This window comes from Pseudophryne corroboree, chromosome 11 (genome assembly GCF_028390025.1).
Source record: "Pseudophryne corroboree isolate aPseCor3 chromosome 11, aPseCor3.hap2, whole genome shotgun sequence".
Taxonomy (NCBI): domain Eukaryota; kingdom Metazoa; phylum Chordata; class Amphibia; order Anura; family Myobatrachidae; genus Pseudophryne; species Pseudophryne corroboree.
In genome coordinates, this window is record NC_086454.1 from 93,025,978 (window position 1) to 93,044,484 (window position 18,507).

General features: G+C 48.8%; 1 protein-coding gene across 11 annotated transcripts in view; it reads left to right on the plus strand.

The window, feature by feature from the left end:
- Positions 1–18,507, plus strand: part of CKAP5 (cytoskeleton associated protein 5) — a 334,214-nt gene that overhangs the window by 256,560 nt on the left and 59,147 nt on the right. For all 11 annotated transcript variants that reach the window (XM_063944545.1, XM_063944546.1, XM_063944541.1 and 8 more), the window contains 2 exons: positions 17,518–17,593; positions 17,784–17,972. In XM_063944545.1, the coding sequence (XP_063800615.1) occupies positions 17,518–17,593; positions 17,784–17,972 (265 nt within the window). The remainder of the gene's footprint in view (positions 1–17,517; positions 17,594–17,783; positions 17,973–18,507) is intronic.

Sequence of the window (18,507 nt, forward strand, 5' to 3'; positions counted from 1 at the left end):
GTGTTCCCTCCTCTGCCTCTCATACCAAAGGTATTGAGAATAATAAGAAAGCGAGGAGTAAACACAATTCTCGTGGTTCCGGATTGGCCAAGACGAGCGTGGTACCCGGAACTTCAAGAGATGATCTCAGAGGACCCGTGGCCTCTGCCGCTCAGACAAGACCTGCTACAGCAGGGGCCCTGTCTGTTCCAAGACTTACCGCGGCTGCGTTTGACGGCATGGCGGTTGAACGCCGGATCCTGAAGGAAAAGGGCATTCCGGAGGAAGTCATTCCTACGCTTATTAAAGCCAGGAAAGATGTTACGGCAAATCATTATCACCGCATATGGCGGAAATATGTTGCATGGTGCGAGGCCGAAAAGGCCCCAACAGAGGAATTTCAACTAGGTCGATTTCTGCATTTCCTGCAAGCAGGAGTGAATATGGGCCTAAAACTAGGCTCCATTAAAGTACAGATCTCGGCTCTGTCGATTTTCTTTCAAAAAGAACTAGCTTCAGTACCTGAAGTTCAGACATTTGTGAAAGGAGTGCTGCATATTCAGCCCCCGTTTGTGCCTCCTGTGGCACCTTGGGATCTCAACGTGGTGTTGAGTTTCTTAAAATCACATTGGTTTGAGCCACTAAAAACCGTGGATCTGAAATCTCACGTGGAAAGTGGTCATGTTATTGGCCTTGGCTTCAGCCAGGCGAGTGTCAGAATTGGCGGCTTCATCATTTAAAAGCCCTTATCTGATTTTCCATATGGATAGGGCAGAATTGAGGACTCGTCCCCAGTTTCTCCCTAAGGTGGTGTCAGCGTTTCACCTGAACCAGCCTATTGTGGTGCCTGCAGCTACTAGGGACTTGGAGGACTCCAAGTTGCTAGACGTTGTCAGGGCCCTGAAAATATGTTTCCAGGACGGCTGGAGTCAGAAAATCTGACTCGCTGTTTATCCTGTATGCACCCAACAAGCTGGGTGCTCCTGCTTCTAAGCAGACTATTGCTCGCTGGATTTGTAGTACAATTCAGCTTGCACATTCTGTGGCAGGCCTGCCACAGCCAAAATCTGTAAATGCCCATTCCACAAGGAAGGTGGGCTCATCTTGGGCGGCTGCCCGAGGGGTCTCGGCTTTACAACTTTGCCGAGCAGCTACTTGGTCAGGGGCAAACACGTTTGCAAAATTCTACAAATTTGATACCCTGGCTGAGGAGGACCTGGAGTTCTCTCATTCGGTGCTGCAGAGTCATCTGCACTCTCCCGCCCGTTTGGGAGCTTTGGTTTACTCCCCATGGTCCTTACGGAGTTCCCAGCATCCACTAGGACGTCAGAGAAAATAAGAATTTACTCACCGGTAATTCTATTTCTCGTAGTCCGTAGTGGATGCTGGGCGCCCATCCCAAGTGTGGATTGTCTGCAATACTTGTAAATAGTTATTGTTAACTAAAGGGTTATTGTTGAGCCATCTGTTGAGAGGCTCTGTTGTTTTCATGCTGTAAAACTGGATATAGTATCACGAGTTGTACGGTGTGATGGGTGTGGCTGGTGTGAGTCTTACCCGGGATTCAAAATCCTTCCTCATTATGTCAGCTCGTCCGGGCACAGTGTCCTAACTGAGGCTTGGAGGAGGGTAATAGTGGGAGGAGCCAGTGCACACCAGGTAGTCATAATTCTAGAGTACCCAGCCTCCTTCGGAGCCCGCTATTCCCCATGGTCCTTACGGAGTTCCCAGCATCCACTACGGACTACGAGAAATAGAATTACCGGTGAGTAAATTCTTATTTTTTCTAAGTTTGATACCCTGGCTGATGAGGACCTCATGTTTGCTCAATCGGTGCTGCAGTTATCCGCACTCTCCCGCCCGGTCTGGAGCTTTGGTATAGACCCCATGGTCCTTTTGGAGTCCCCAGCATCCTCTAGGACGAAGGAGAAAATAGGATTTTAATACCTACCAGTAAATCCTTTTCTCTTAGTCCGTAGAGGATGCTGGGTGCCCGTCACAGTGCGGACTCTACCTGCAGTGCTTGTTGTTAGTTATTGCTTTTGTTACACACAAATTGTGTTTTGGTTCAATCAGCCTGTTGCTGATTTTTTGGTTCATGCTGTTAACTGGTTGGTTGACTGCCATGTTGTACGGTGTGTTGAGGTGTGAGCTGGTATGTGTCTCACCCTTAGTTAACAAAAATCCTTTCCTCGAAATGTCCGTCTCCCTGGGCACAGTTCCTATAACTGAGGTCTGGAGGAGGGGCATAAAGGGAGGAGCCAGTTCACGCCCATTCAAAGTCTTAGTGTGCCCATGTCTCCTGCGGATCCCGTCTATACCACATGGTCCTTACGGAGTCCCCAGCATCCTCTACGGACTAAGAGAAAAGGATTTACCGGTAGGTATTAAAATCCTATTTCTCTATCGTCCTAGTGGATGCTGGGGTTCCTGAAAGGACCATGGGGAATAGCGGCTCCGCAGGAGACGGGGCACAAAAAGTAAAGCTTTAGGATCAGGTGGTGTGCACTGGCTCCTCCCCCTATGACCCTCCTCCAAGCCTCAGTTAGGTTTTTGTGCCCGGGCGAGAAGGGTGCAATCTAGGTGGCTCTCCTAAAGAGCTGCTTAGAAAAGTTTAGCTTAGGTTTTTTATTTTACAGTGAGTCCTGCTGGCAACAGGATCACTGCATCGAGGGACTTAGGGGAGAAGAAGTGAACTCACCTGCGTGCAGGATGGATTGGCTTCTTTGGCTACTGGACATTAGCTCCAGAGGGACGATCACAGGTACAGCCTGGATGGTCACCGGAGCCTCGCCGCCGGCCCCCTTGCAGATGCTGAAAAGAGAAGAAGGTCCAGAATCGGCGGCAGAAGACTCCTCAGTCTTCTTAAGGTAGCGCACTGCAGCTGTGCGCCATTGCTCTCAGCACACTTCACACGGCAGTCACTGAGGGTGCAGGGCGCTGGGGGGGGGCGCCCTGGGCAGCAATGAAAATCCTTTTTTTGGCAAAAAATACCTCACATATAGCCTCCGGGGCTATATGGAGATATTTAACCCTTGCCAGAATCCATTTTTAAGCGGGAGACGAGCCCGCCGAAAAGGGGGCGGGGCCTATCTCCTCAGCACACAGCGCCATTTCCTCACACAGTTCCGCTGGTCATGAAGGCTCCCAGGCTCTCCCCTGCACTGCACTACAGAAACAGGGTTAAATCAAGAGAGGGGGGGCAAAATTTGGCGAAATTGTGATTTTATAAAAGCAGCTATAAGGGAGCACTTATTATTAGGCTATCCCTGTAAAATATAGCGCTTTGGTGTGTGCTGGCAAACTCTCCCTATGTCTCCCCAAGGGGCTAGTGGGGTCCTGTCCTCTATCAGAGCATTCCCTGTGTGTGTGTGCTATATGTCGGTACGTGTGTGTCGACATGTATGAGGACGATGTTGGTGAGGAGGCGGAGCAAATTGCCTGTAATGGTGATGTCACTCTCTAGGGAGTCGACACCGGAATGGATGGCTTATTTATGGAATTACGTGATAATGTCAACACGCTGCAAGGTCGGTTGGCGACATGAGACGGCTGGCAAACAAATTAGTACCTGTCCAGGCGTCTCAAACACCGTCAGGGGCGTTAAAACGTCCTTTTACCTCAGTCGGTCGACAGACACAGACACGGACATCTGATTTCAGTGTCGACGGTGAAGAAACAAACGTATTTCCCTTTAGGGCCACACGTTACTTGTTAAGGGCAATGAAGGAGGTGTTACATATTTCTGATACTACAAGTACCACAAAAGAGGGTATTATGTGGGATGTGAAAAAAACTACCTGTAGTTTTTCCTGAATCAGATAAATTAAATGAAGTGTGTGATGATGCGTGGGTTCCCCCCGATAGAAAATTATTGGCGGTATACCCTTTCCCGCCAGAAATTAGGGCGCGGTGGGAAACACCCCTTAGGGTGGATAAGGCGCTCACACGCTTATCAAAACAAGTGGCGGTACCGTCTATAGATAGGGCCGTCCTCAAGGAGCCAGCTGACAGGAGGCTGGAAAATATCATAAAAAGTATATACACACATACTGGTGTTATACTGCGACCAGCGATCGCCTCAGCCTGGATGTGCAGAGCTGGGGTGGCTTGGTCGGATTCCCTGACTAAAAATATTGATACCCTTGACAGGGACAGTATTTTATTGACTATAGAGCATTTAAAGGATGCATTTCTATATATACGAGATGCACAGAGGGATATTTGCACTCTGGCATCAAGAGTAAGTGCGATGTCCATATCTGCCAGAAGATGTTTATGGACACGACAGTGGTCAGGTGATGCAGATTCCAAACGGCACAAAGGTGTATTGCCGTATAAAGGAAGAGGAGTTATTTGGGGTCGGTCCATCGGACCTGGTGGCCACGGCAACTGCTGGAAAATCCACCGTTTTTACCCTAAGTCACATCTCTGCAGAAAAAGACACCGTCTTTTCAGCCTCAGTCCTTTCGTCCCTATAAGAGTCATATCTGCCCAGGGATAGAGGAAAGGGAAGAAGACTGCAGCAGGCAGCCCATTCCCAGGAACAGAAGCCTTCCACCGCTTCTGCCAAGCTCTCAGCATGACGCTGGGACCGTACAGGACCCCTGGATCCTACAAGTAGTATCCCAGGGGTACAGATTGGATTGTCGAGATGTTTCCCCCTCGCAGGCTCCTGAAGTCTGCTTTACCAAGGTCTCCCTCCGACAAGGAGGCAGTATGGGAAACAATTCACAAGCTGTATTCCCAGCAGGTGATAATCAAATTACCCCTCCTACAACAAGGAAAGGGGTATTATTCCACACTATATTGTGGTACTGAAGCCAGAAGGCTAGGTGAGACCTATTCTAAATCTAAAAAATTTGAACACTTACAAAGGTTCAAATCAAGATGGAGTCACTCAGAGCAATGATAACGAACCAGGAAGAAGGGGACTATGTAGTGTCCCGGGACATCAGGGATGCTTACCTCCCATGTCCCAAATTTGCCCTTCTCACTAAGGGTACTTCAGGTTCGTGGTACAGAACTGTCACTATCAGTTTCAGACGCTGCCGTTTGGATTGTCCACGGCACCCCGTGTCTTTACCAAGGTAATGGCCGAAATGATGATTCTTCTTCGAAGAAAAGGCGTCTTAATTATCCCTTACTTGGACGATCTCCTGATAAGGGCAAAGTCCAGGGAACAGTTGGAGGTCGGAGTAGCACTATCTCGGATACTGCTACAACAGCACGGGTGGATTCTAAATATTCCAAAATCGCAGCTGATCCCGACGACACGTCTGCTGTGCCTAGGGATGATTCTGGACACAGTCCAGAAAAAGGTGTTTCTCCCGGAAGAGAAAGCCAGGGAGTTATCCGAGCTAGTCAGGAACCTCCTAAAACCAGGAAAAGTGTCAGTGCATCATTGCACAAGGGTCCTGGTAAAAATGGTGGCTTCCTACGAAGCAATTCCATTCGGCAGATTTCACGCAAGAACTTTTCAGTGGGATCTGCTGGACAAATGGTCCGGATCGCATCTTCAGATGCATCAGCGGATAACCCTATATCCAAGGACAAGGGTGTCTCTCCTGTGGTGGTTACAGAGTGCTCACCTTCTAGAGGGCCGCAGATTCGGCATTCAGGAAAAACTGCAAGGACTTTTCGCTGGGCGGAAAATCATGTGATAGCACTGTCAGCAGTGTTTCATTCCGGGAATGGAAACTGGGAAGCAGACTTCCTCAGCAGGCACGACCTCCACCCGGGAGAGTGGAAACTTCATCGGGAAGTTTTTCCACATGTTTGTGAACCGTTTGGAAATACCAAAGGTGGACATGATGGCGTCCCGTCTGAACAAAAAACGGGACAGGTATTGCGCCAGGTCAAGAGACCCTCAGGCAATAGCTGTGGACGTTCTGGTAACACCGTGGGTGTACCAGTCGGTGTATGTGTTCCCTCCTCTGCTTCTCATACCTAAGGTACTGAGAATTATAAGACGTAGAGGAGTAAGAACTATACTCATGGCTCCGGATTGGCCATGAAGGACTTGGTACCCGGAACTTCAAGAGATGCTCACAGAGGACTTATGGCCTCTGCCGCTAAGAAGGGACTTGCTTCAGCAAGTACCATGTCTGTTCCAAGACTTACCGCAGCTGCGTTTGACGGCATGGCGGTGGAACGCCGGATCCTAAGGGAAAAAGGCATTCCGGAAGAGGTCATTCCTACCCTGGTCAAAGCCAGGAAGGAGGTGACCGCACAACATTATCACCACATGTGGCGAAAATATGTTGCGTGGTGTGAGGCCAGGAAGGCCCCACGAAGAAATTTCAATTCGGTCGATTCCTGCATTTCCTGCAAACAGGTGTGTCTATGGGCCTCAAATTGGGGTCCATTAAGGTTCAAATTTCGGCCCTGTCGATTTTCTTCCAGAAAGAATTGGCTTCAGTTCCTGAAGTCCAGAAGTTTGTCAAGGGAGTATTGCATATACAACCCCCCTTTTGTGCCTCCAGTGGCACTGTGGGATCTCAACGTAGTTCTGGGATTCCTCAAATCACATTGGTTTAAAACCAGTCAAATCTGTGGATTTGAAGCATCTCACATGAAAAGTGACCATGCTCTTGGCCCTGGCCTGGGCCAGGCGAGTGTCAAATTGGTGGTTTTTTTCTCAAAAAAGCCCCTATCTGTTTGTCCATTCGGACAGGGCAGAGCTGCGGACTCGTCTCCAGTTCTCTCCCTAAGGTGGTGTCAGTGTTTCACCTGAACCAGCTTATTGTGGTGCCTTGCGCCTACTAGGGACTTGGAGGACTCCAAGTTGCTAGATGTTGTCAGGGCCCTGAAAATATAGGTTCCAGGACGGCTGGAGTCAGGAAAACTGACTTGCTGTTATCCTGTATGCACCCAACAAACTGGGTGCTCTTGCTTCTAAGCAGACTATTGCTAGTTGGATGTGTAATACAATTCAGCTTGCACATTCTGTGGCAGGCCTGCCACAGCCAAAATATGTAAATGCCCATTCCACAAGGAAGGTGGGCTCATCTTGGGCGGCTGCCCGAGGGGTCTCGGCTTTACAACTTTGCCGAGCGGCTACTTAGTCAGGGGCAAACACGTTTGTAAAATCCTACAAAATTGGATACCCTGGCTAAGGAGGACCTGGAGTTCTCTCATTCGGTGCTGCAGAGTTATCCGCACTCTCTCGCCCGTTTGGGAGCTTTGGTATAATCCCCATGGTCCTTTCAGGAACCCCAGCATCCACTAGGACGATAGAGAAAATAAGAATTTACTTACCGATAATTCTATTTCTCGGAGTCCGTAGTGGATGCTGGGCGCCCATCCCAAGTGCGGATTATCTGCAATACTTGTACATAGTTACAAAAATCGGGTTATTATTGTTGTGAGCCATCTTTTCAGAGGCTCCGCTGTTATCATACTGTTAACTGGGTTCAGATCACAGGTTGTACAGTGTGATTGGTGTGGCTGGTATGAGTCTTACCCGGGATTCAAAATCCTTCCTTATTGTGTACGCTCGTCCGGGCACAGTATCCTAACTGAGGCTTGGAGGAGGGTCATAGGGGGAGGAGCCAGTGCACACCACCTGATCCTAAAGCTTTACTTTTTGTGCCCTGTCTCCTGCGGAGCCGCTATTCCCCATGGTCCTTTCAGGAACCCCAGCATCCACTACTGACTCCGAGAAATAGAATTATCGGTAAGTAAATTCTTATTTTTTTTTTTTTATTTTTTTTTTAAAGTTTATTATACAGGGAGGCTGCTGGCAACCGCCTCCCTGCTTCGTGGGACTAAGGGAGGGGAGGGTGGTAGTGTCCGCCCTGCGGGGTCTGAGCCACTATCTCCGCTGACAGGACACTGAGCTCCTGCGGGGATTGAATGTTCTCCACTCCAGCAGCATGCCGCCACCCCCTTACAGAGCCGGAAGATTGGTGGCAAGTTAGCCATTTTGGGGGCAGAACTTCTCCTCAGAGCGGACCCAGCAGCGTTCAGTGCCATTTTCCTGCCTGCACAACGCTGTCAGTGAAGAGCAAGTCCCTCCAGAACAACTCCAGATATCTCTCACGGTACCAGGGGGTTGTAGAAGGAAGGGGGGGGGAGGGGGCTGTGTAACCTATTAAGGTGCACAGTCCACGCTGATTGGGGGTCTCCCTTTACCTAAAAAGCGCTGTTTGTGGGTTGGCTCCTTTCCAGTTGCTACCTCAGATTCTGCACCGTATAAAGAGAGAATACGCGCTAGTCGTCCTGGTGGCTCCAGATTAGCCACGCAGGACTTGGTACTCCGCTCTACACCTGTTGAATGTAGAGTAGCCTTGACTTCTGCCTATACGGGACGATCTGCTTCGACAGGGTCCTTTTCTTAGCCTTTATGCAGGCTTTGTTTGAAGGCGTGGCTTTTAAGAATGCTATCTGAGAAGGAAGGGGTTTCCTCGTACGGTTATACCTACTATGCTCTGAGCTCGGAAGTCAGTCACATCGTCTCACTATTGCCACATTTGGAAATTTTATGTGGCATGGTGTGACCGATGAGAGTTTTCCCTTTCAGTTTTTCATTTAGCCACCTTTTTCGTTTTCTCCAGGTGGGTTTCTCGGCAGGGCTTCGACTAGGTTCACTTGAAGGTCAGGTCACTGCTCTCTGTTTTTCTTCTAAAGGAAATGTGCCTTGCTGCTGGAAGTTCAAACCTTTTTGCAGGGAGTTCTCTGAATGCAGCCTCCTTTTCGTCCTCCGACACCATGGGACCTCAATTTGGTCCTCCCTTTCCTGCAGTCTCCGTTATTTGGGCCTCTGTAATCGGTGGAGACGAAATATCTCGCCTAGAAGGTGGTTTTTCTCCTGGCTCTGGCTTCGGCCAGGCGGGTGTCGAAACTTGGGGCACGCTCTCCCTCTTGTTGGCCTCCTTGCCTGATATTCCATGAGGTAACGGCTGAGCTTCTTCTCCAATGTAGTTTCTCCCGAAGGTGGTGTCCGCTTTTCACATAAATCAGCCACTTGTGAGCTTTGGTATAGACCCCATGGTCCTTTTGGAGTCCCCAGCATCCTCTAGGACGAAGGAGAAAATAGGATTTTAATACGGATTCACCAAATTCGAGATCTTTGGATGTTGTCAGGGCGCTCCGACTCTCGTGGAGAGGACTTCAGCTATTCGGAAGTCTGTTTTCTTATTTGTTCTGTACAACGCTCCCGTCCTGGATAGCCAGTTTCCAAGCAGACGTTGGCCCATTGGCTACGTCTGACCATCAGACAGGCTTATGTGTCTCTCGAGAGCCTCCATCTTCCATTTCAGCGCGCTCTGCGGGACCTTCATGGGCGGCCGCCCGCAGGGTTTCCATGTCCACTTTGTCGCATTGCCACTTGGTCGGGCCGACATGTGTTTGACACTTTTGCCGCCTCTGCGTCAGTTTGGCTGGGTGGTTTTGCAGAACTCTGAGCGCTCTCCCTCCTATCTTGGGCGCTTTGGGACATCCCCATTGTTACTGCACTCCAGTGGCCCCTAGTGGATGAAGGAGAAATCAGGATTTTGGTACATACCGATAAATCCCTTTATCAGATTCGACAGTGGCCACTGGACGCCCACCTTGCTCGTTTTCCCTGCTTCACTTATTTGTTTGCATGTCACTGTGTGACTGCTCGTTTTGTTCATGTTACCCTTTCACTATGTTTCCAGTAGTGATGAGCGGGTTCGGTTCCTCAGAATCCGAACCCCCCCGAACTTCACCCATTTTACACGGGTCCGAGGCAGACTCTGATCCTCCCGCCTTGCTCGGTTAACCCGAGTGCGCCCGAACGTCATCATCCCGCTGTCGGATTCTCGCGAGATTCGTATCCTATATAAGGAGCCGCGCGTCGCCACCATTTTCACTCGTGCATTGGAGATGATAGGGAGAGGACGTGCAGCGTCCTCTCAGTTGTGCTCAGTGTGCTGCAAATATCTGTGCTCAGTGTGCTTGCAAATATCTGTGCTGAAAATATCTATGTTCTCTGCCTGAAAAACGCTCCATATCTGTGCTGCATTGTAGTATAGGAGGACAGGACAGTGCAGAATTTTGCTTACCAGTGACCACCAGTATAGCAGTATGGTACAGTAGTCCACTGCTCTACCTACCTCTGTGTCTTCAAGTATACTATTCATCCATCCCTGTGGTGCATTTTAGTTGTGCGGTGTGTGTGTGTGTGTGTGTGTGTGTGTGTGTGTGTGTGTGTGTATATAGTAGGAGGACAGTGCATAATTTTGCTGACCGCCAGTATATAATATATAGCAGTACGGTACAGTAGGCCACTGCTCTACCTACCTCTGTGTCGTCCAGTATTCGATCGATCCATAACTGTGGTGCATTTTATTTGTCGTGCGCAGTATATATAGTAGTAGGCCATTGCTATTGATATATTACTGGCATATAATTCCACACATTAAAAAATGGAGAACAAAAATGTGGAGGTTAAAATAGGGAAAGATCAAGATCCACTTCCACCTCGTGCTGAAGCTGCTCCCACTAGTCATGGCCGAGACGATGAAATGCCATCAACGTCGTCTGCCAAGGCCGATGCCCAATGTCCTAGTAGAGAACATGTAAAATACAAAAAACAAATTTTCAGTAACATGACACACAAACCAAAATTAAAAGCGTCTGATGAGAAGCGTAAACTTGCCAATATGCCATTTACGACACGGAGTGGCAAGGAACGGCTGAGGCCCTGTCCTATGTTCATGGCTAGTGGTTCAGATTCACATGAGGATGGAAGCACTCGTCCTCCTGCTAGAAAACTTAAAAGAGTTAAGATGGCAAAAGCACAGCAAAGAACTGTGCGTTCTTCTAAATCACAAATCCCCAAGGAGAGTCCAATTGTGTCGGTTGCGAGGCCTGACCTTCCCAACACTGGACGGGAAGAGCTTTGTGCCTTCCACCATTTGCACGCCCCCTGCAAGTGCTGGAAGGAGCACCCGCAGTCCAGTTCCTGATAGTCAAATTGAAGATGTCACTGTTGAAGTACACCAGGATGAGGATATGGGTGTTGCTGGCGCTGGGGAGGAAATTGACAAGGAGGATTCTGATGGTGAGGTGGTTTGCTTAAGTCAGGCACCCGGGGAGACACCTGTTGTCTGTGGGACGAATATGGCCATGCCTGGTCAAATTACAAAAAAAATCACCTCTTCGGTGTGGAATTATTTCAACAGAAATGCGGACAACTGGTGTCAAGCCGTGTGTTGCCTTTGTCAAGCTGTAATAAGTAGGGGTAAGGACGTTAACCACCTAGGAACATCCTCCCTTATACGTCACCTGGAGCACATTCATCACAAGTCATTGACAAGTTCAAAAACTTTGGGTGACAGCAGAAGCAGTCCACTACCAACTAAATCCCTTCCTCTTGTAACCAAGCTCCTGCAAACCATACCACCAACTCCCTCAGTGTCAATTTCCTCCTTACACAGGAAAGCCAATAGTCCTGCAGGCCATGTCACTGTCAAGTCTGACGAGTCCTCTCCTGCCTGGGATTCCTCCGATGCATCCTTGAGTGTAACGCCTACTGCTGCTGTTGCTGCTTAGAGTCGATCGTCATCCCAGAGGGGAAGTCGGAAGACCACTTGTAATACTTCCAGTAAGCAATTGACTGTCCCAACAGTCCTTTGCGAGGAAGATGAAATATCACAGCAGTCATCCTGCTGCAAAGCGGATAACTCAGGCCTTGGCAGCCTGGGTGGTGAAAAACGTGTTTCCGGTATCCACCGTTAATTCACAGGGAACTAGAGAATTGCTTGAGGTACTGTGTCCCCGGTACCAAATACCATCTAGGTTCCACTTCTCTAGGCAGGCGATACCGAAAATGTACACAGACGTCAGAAAAAGAGTCACCAGTGTCCTAAAAAATGCAATTGTACTCAATGACCACGGACATGTGGAGCAGGGCAGACTCAGGACTATATGACTGTGACAGCCCACTGGGTAGATGTATTGCCTCCCGCAGCAAGAACAGCAGCGGCGGCACCAGTAGCAGCATCTCACAAACGCCAACTCGTTCCTAGGCAGGCTACGCTTTGTATCACCGCTTTCCATAAGAGGCACACAGCTGACAACCTCTTACGGAAACTGAGGAACATCATCGCAGAATGGCTTACCCCAATTGGACTCTCCTGGGGATTTGTGACATCGGACAACGCCACCAATATTGTGCGTGCATTACATCTGGGCAAATTCCAGCATGTCCCATGTTTTGCACATACATTGAATTTGGTGGTGCAGAATTATTTGAAAAATTACAGGGGCGTGCAAGAGATGCTGTCTGTGGCCCGAAGAATTGCGGGCCACTTTCGGCATTCAGCCACCGCGTGCTGAAGACTGGAGCACCAGCAAACACTACTGAACCTGCCCTGCTATCATCTGAAGCAAGAGGTGGTAACGAGGTGGAATTCAACCCTCTATATGCTTCAGAGGATGGAGGAGCAGCAAAAGGCCATTCAAGCCTATACAGCTACCTACGATATAGGCAAAGGAGGGGGAATGCACCTGACTCAAGCGCAGTGGAGAATGATTTCAACGTTGTGCAAGGTTCTGCAACCCTTTGAACTTGCCACATGTGTAGTCAGTTCAGACACTGCCAGCCTGAATCAGGTCATTCCCCTCATCAGGCTTTTGCAGAAGAAGCTGGAGAGATTGAAGGAGGAGCTAATACAGAGCGATTCCGCTAGGCATGTGGGACTTGTGGATGGAGCCCTTAATTCGCTTAACCAGGATTCACGGGTGGTCAATCTGTTGAAATCAGAGCACTACATTTTGGCCACCGTGCTCGATCCTAGATTTAAAACCTACGTTGTATCTCTTTCCGGCAGACACAAGTCTGCAGAGGTTCAAAGACCTGGTGAGAAAATTGTCAAGTCAAGCGGAATGTGACCTGTCAACAGCTCCTCCTTCACATTCTCCCGCAACTGGGGCTGCGAGGAAAAGGCTAATAATTCTGAGCCCACCCGCTGGCGGTGATGCAGGGCAGTTTGGAGCGAGTGCTGACATCTGGTCCGGACTAAAGGACCTGCCAACGGTTACTGACATGTCGTCTACTGTCACTGCATAGGATTCTGTCACCATTGAAAGAATGGTGGAGGATTATATGAGTGACCGCATCCAAGTAGGCACGTCAGACAGTCCGTACGTATACTGGCAGGAAAAAGAGGCAATTTGGAGGCCCTTGCACAAACTGGCTCTATTTTACCTAAGTTGTGTACTCCGAAAGAGTGTTTAGTGCAGCCGCTCACCTTGTCAGCAATCGGCGTACGAGGTTACTTCCAGAAAATGTGGAGAAGATGATGTTTATCAAAATGAATTATAATCAATTCTTCCGTGGAGACATTCACCAGCAATTGCCTCCAGAAACTACACAGGGACCAGAGATGGTGGATTCCAGTGGGGACGAATTAATAATCTGTGAGGAGGGGGATGTACACAGTGAAAGGGGTGAGGATGAGGAGGAGGTGGACATCTTGCCTCTGTAGAGCCAGTTTGTGCAAGGAGAGATTGATTGCTTCTTTTTTGGTGTGGGCCCAAACCAACAAGTCATTTCAGTCAGTCGTGTGGCAGACCCTGTCGCTGAAATGATGGGTTTGCTAAAGTGTGCATGTCCTGTTTATACAACATAAGGGTGGGTGGGAGGGCCCAAGGACAATTCCATCTTGCACCTCTTTTTTTTTTTTCTTTCATTTTTCTTTGCATCATGTGCTGTTTGGGGACTATTTTTTTTGAAGTGCTATCCTGTCTGACACGGCAGTGCCACTCCTGGATGGGCCAGGTGTTTGTGTCGGCCACTTGGGTCGCTTAGCTTAGTCATCCAGCGGCCTAAATTTAAAGTGCCAGCTCCCAGTTACTGCCTACTATATCCCCATTGTTACTGCACTACAGTGGCAGCTGTGGAATCGGAGAAAGGGATTTATCGGTAAGTACCAAAATCCTGATTTCTGTCACGTCTGGGTGTCGTCCGGCCTGATTTCCCTGGGTGCAAGATATCGTGTCCCAGGAGTACAGGCTGGAATTTTAAGATCTCTCTCCTCACCGATTCTTCAAATCAGGCTTGCCAGCTTTGTTGGCAGACAGGGCTGTCCTGCAGGCAGCCGCCCAGAAGTTGGTGGAGGCACAGGTTATTGTTCCGGTACCTCCTCATATGCAAAACAAAGGTTACTATTCAAACCTTTTTGTGGTACCGAAACCGGATGGTTCGGTCAGGCCCATTCTGAACCTAAAATCGCTAAATCCCTTTCTGAAGGAGTTCACGTTCAAAATGGAGTCTCTAAGGGTGATGATATCAGGTCTGGAAGAGGGGAAATTCCTGGTATCCCTGGATATCAAGGATGCATACCTCCACATTCTGATTTGGCCGCCGCGTCAGGCTTATCTCCTATTCGCACTATTGGACTGTCACTATCAGTTGCAGGCTCTGCTATTTGGCCTCTCCACAGCACCGAGAGTATTCACCAAGGTGATGGCAGAAATTATGGTTCTCCTTGCAGACAGGGGGTGAACATAATTCCATATCTGGACGATCTGCTGATAAAAGCTTCGTACAAGGAGAAGCTGTTACAGTCCATCCTTCTCACGACCCCCCTGCTCAGGGAACACCGTTTAATCCTGAATCTTCCAAACTCAAATTTGGAATTAACCAGGAGGTTGTCCTTTCTGGGAATGATCCTTGACACAGGAGTGCAGAGGGTGTTTCTTCCAGAGGAAAAAGCAGTGATACAAACAATGGTCCGGGATGTCCTGAAGCCAGCCCGGGTGTCTGTTTATCAGTGCATTTGCCTTCTGGGAAAGATGGTGGCCTCTTACGAGGCTCTATAGCACGGGAGGTGTCATGCTATGTCCTTCCAACTGGATCTCCTGGACAAGTGGTTGGGATACAATCTACATATGCACCTGAGGATACGTCTGTCACCAGAGGCCAGGATTTCACTCCTCTGGTGGTTACAACTACCTCACCTTCTGGGAGGCCACAGGTTCGGGATTCAGGACTGGATCCTTCTAACTACGGATGCAAGTCTCCGGGGCTGGGGCGCAGTCACTTAAGGGGAGACCTTCCAAGGAAGGTGGCCAAGTCTGGAAGCCGGCCTGCCGATAAACATTCTAGAACTAAAAGCTATCTACAGCGGTCTGCAAGTGGCCCATCATCTATAAAATCGAGCAATTCAAGTGCAGTTGGATCAACCGACAGGGCGGAACGAAGAGCAGAGCTGCAATGTCAGAGGTAACGGGAATCATCCTCTGGGCAGAAAAACACGCGTTGGTGCTGTCGGCAATCTTCATTCCGGGAGTAGACAACTGGGAAGCGGACTTCCTAAGCAGACACGATCTCCATCCAGGAGAGTGGGGTCTCCATCCGGAGATGTTCAAGGAGGTCACAGATCTTTGGGATATACCTCAAATCGATATGATGGCATCTCGTCTCAACAAGAAGCTTCGGTGATATTTTTCCAGGTCGAGGGACCTGCAAGCAGTGGCGGTGGACGCCCTAGTGACTCTGTGGTTGTTCCAGTCAGTGTACATGTTTCCACCAGTCCCACTCATTCCAAGAGTGCTAAAGTTCATAAGGAGAACAAAGGTTCAAGCGATCCTCATTGCTCCAGACTGGCCAAGAAGGTCTTGGTTTGCAGATCTTCTGGATCTACTGCTAGAAGAGCCGAGGCCTCTTCCTCTTTGGGAGGACCTGCTGCAGCAGGGGCAGTTCGCCTATGAAGATTTACCGTGGCTGCGTTTGACGGCATGGAGGTTGAATGCCAGGTATTGGCTCAGAAGGGCATTCCGAACAAGGTTATTCCTACACTGATACAGGCTAGGAAAGGAGTTACGTCTAAACATTACCATCGTATTTGGAAAAAATATGTATCTTGGTGTGAGTCCAAGAATTTACCTACGGTCGAGTTTCAACTGGGACGGTTTCTCCTCTTCCTGCAAGCAGGTGTGGATATGGGCCCAAGGTTGGGATCCATAAAGGTCCAAATTTTGGCCCTATACATTTTCTTCCAGAAACAGTTGGCTGCCCTCCCTGGTGTTTCAGTTCCTCCAGTCGGACTGGTTTGAACCTCTACTGGAGGTTGAGGTCCCGTTTCTCACATGTAAGGTTGTCACTTTGTTGGCCTTATCTTCTGCTAGATGTGTGGTGGAGTTGGGGACTTTGTCATGTAGAAGCCTATACTTTATCTTCCATGAAGATAGAGCTGAGCTTCGGACACGTCAGCAGTTTCTTCTGAGGGTTGTGTCGGCATTTCATATCAACCAACCTATTGTGGTGCCAGTTGCGACTGACTCCTAAATTTCATCAAAGTCCTTTAGATGTTGTAGGGGCTCTAAAAATCTATGTGAGGGGGACTGCTCGTCACACAAAATCGGACTCGCTGTTTGTCCTGTATGACCCCAAGAAAATGGGGTGTCCTGCTTCTAAGCAGTCGATCACTCGCTGGGTCAGGTTCACTTTATCCAGCATGCGTTTTCTTCGGCGGGATTGCTGTGTCCTACATCTGTTAAGGCCCACTCTACTCGTAAGGTGGGGTCTTCCTGGGCGGCCTGCCCGGGGTGTCTCGACGTTACAACTTTGCCGAGCAGCAACTTGGTCCGGGTCGAACACGTTTGCAAAGTTCTACAAGTTTGATATTTTGGCCTCTGAGGACCTGAAGTTTGGCCTATCTGTTCTGCAGGAGCTTCCGCGCTCTCCCTCCCGTTCTGGGAGCTTTGTTACATCCCCATGGTACTAATGTGGACCCCAGCATTCTCTAGGACGTAAGAGAACAACATAGGATTTTGATTACCTACTGGTAAATCCTTTTCTCGTAGTCCGTAGAGAATGCTGGGCACCCACCCAGCGCTTTGTTTTCCTGCAGTGGTTATTTGGTTCAGTACAACTTCGTTTTAGTTGAGTACTGCATTGTTACTTGGTAAGTAATATTTCAGCGATTGCTGAGTTTCAAGCTAGTTAGCGTGACATGCCTTGTATGTGTGAGCTAGTGTGAATCTCACCACTATCTGTATAAAATCCTTCTCTCGAAGATGTTGGTCTCCTCGGGCATATTTTCTAAACGGAGTCTGGTAGGAGGGGCATATAGGGAGGAGCCAGCCCACACTCTCAAACTCTTAAAGTGCCAATGGCTCCTGGTGGACCTGTCTATACCCCATGGTACTAATGTGGACACCAGCATCCTCTACGGACTACGAGAAAAGGATTCACCAGTAGGTAACCAAAATCCTATTTTCCGGTGATGCTGTTTCACCATTGGTTTTTGTGCCCTCAGTCTATTGTTATGGGCCCTCCCTGGACTTGGGATTTTTCAAGATCTATACAAAGTTTAGTTAAGGCGTTGGAGACTGAATGAGGTGCGTCTCTACAGATCTCCATCTAATCATGGAGAGAACAACATGGATTAGCAAATGGTACACGTGAAGCTGTAAGGATACTAGCTCAGAGTATGCTATAAGGTAAATGTAGGATCAGTAGTGTTTCCAGTGGCCCCCATGGGCTCGGTAGAAAGCATTAAACCGTAAGAACCAAAATCTCATTTTGTGTGGTTTTTTTGTAAATCTTGTCTGTTGCAGTGCTCTCCTTGTGCTGCTCCAGGACAGCCTGCTTGCCACAGCCAGCTCGCCCAAATTCTCAGAGCTGGTCATGAAGGTAAGGCCTTTAACATGTGGTGCATGTATTGTGAGGGTAGGGAGGCAATATGGTCCTAACTTAAGAATGCTAGAATTATTGAAAAGCCACGTTAACGATTTACTGGGATTTCAATGCTGGACTTGTCTGTCACTGCTTTTTTATGATGGACTCCTAAATAAATGATTGATTGGCATGCTCTCACTTCTAGTGTCTATGGCGGATGATCCGACTCATCCCAGAAGCCATAAATAACATCAATCTGGACCGAATTCTGCTGGACATTCATAACTTTATGAGGGTCCTACCCAAAGAGAAGCTAAAGCAGCACAAGAGTGAGCTGCCTATGAGGACGCTGAAGACTCTTCTGCATACGTTGTGCAAGCATAAAGGCCCAAAGGTGCGTGCCAGAGAGATGTTGGAGGCTTCAGTCACAGCTGAAGGATGAACCAAACATATGCTGCCAATAGGTTTAGAGCAGTAATATAAAGTGCCACATTTGCCTACATATAGTAAATGTTAAGGCTGAAGTAGTATGTGCCTGAAGGTTATGCATCAGAGCCCAGACTGCTCCTTCTGTATATGAAACAAGTGCATATACTGCGTTACTGTCTGCAGTCTTTTAGGCAAAGGGGTGCCACATGTTTGGGCATGCATTTTTCTTCTTGGGTTTTTCTCTAACGTCCTAGTGGATGCTGGGGACTCCGTAAGGACCATGGGGAATAGACGGGCTCCGCAGGAGACTGGGCACTCTAAGAAAGATTTAGTACTACTGGTGTGCACTGGCTCCTCCCTCTATGCCCTTCCTCCAGACCACAGTTAGAATCTGTGCCCGGCCAGAGCTGGGTGCTTTTAGTGAGCTCTCCTGAGCTTGCTAATAAAGTATTTGTTAGGTTTTTGTATTTTCAGAGCTTCTGCTGGCAACAGACTCTCTG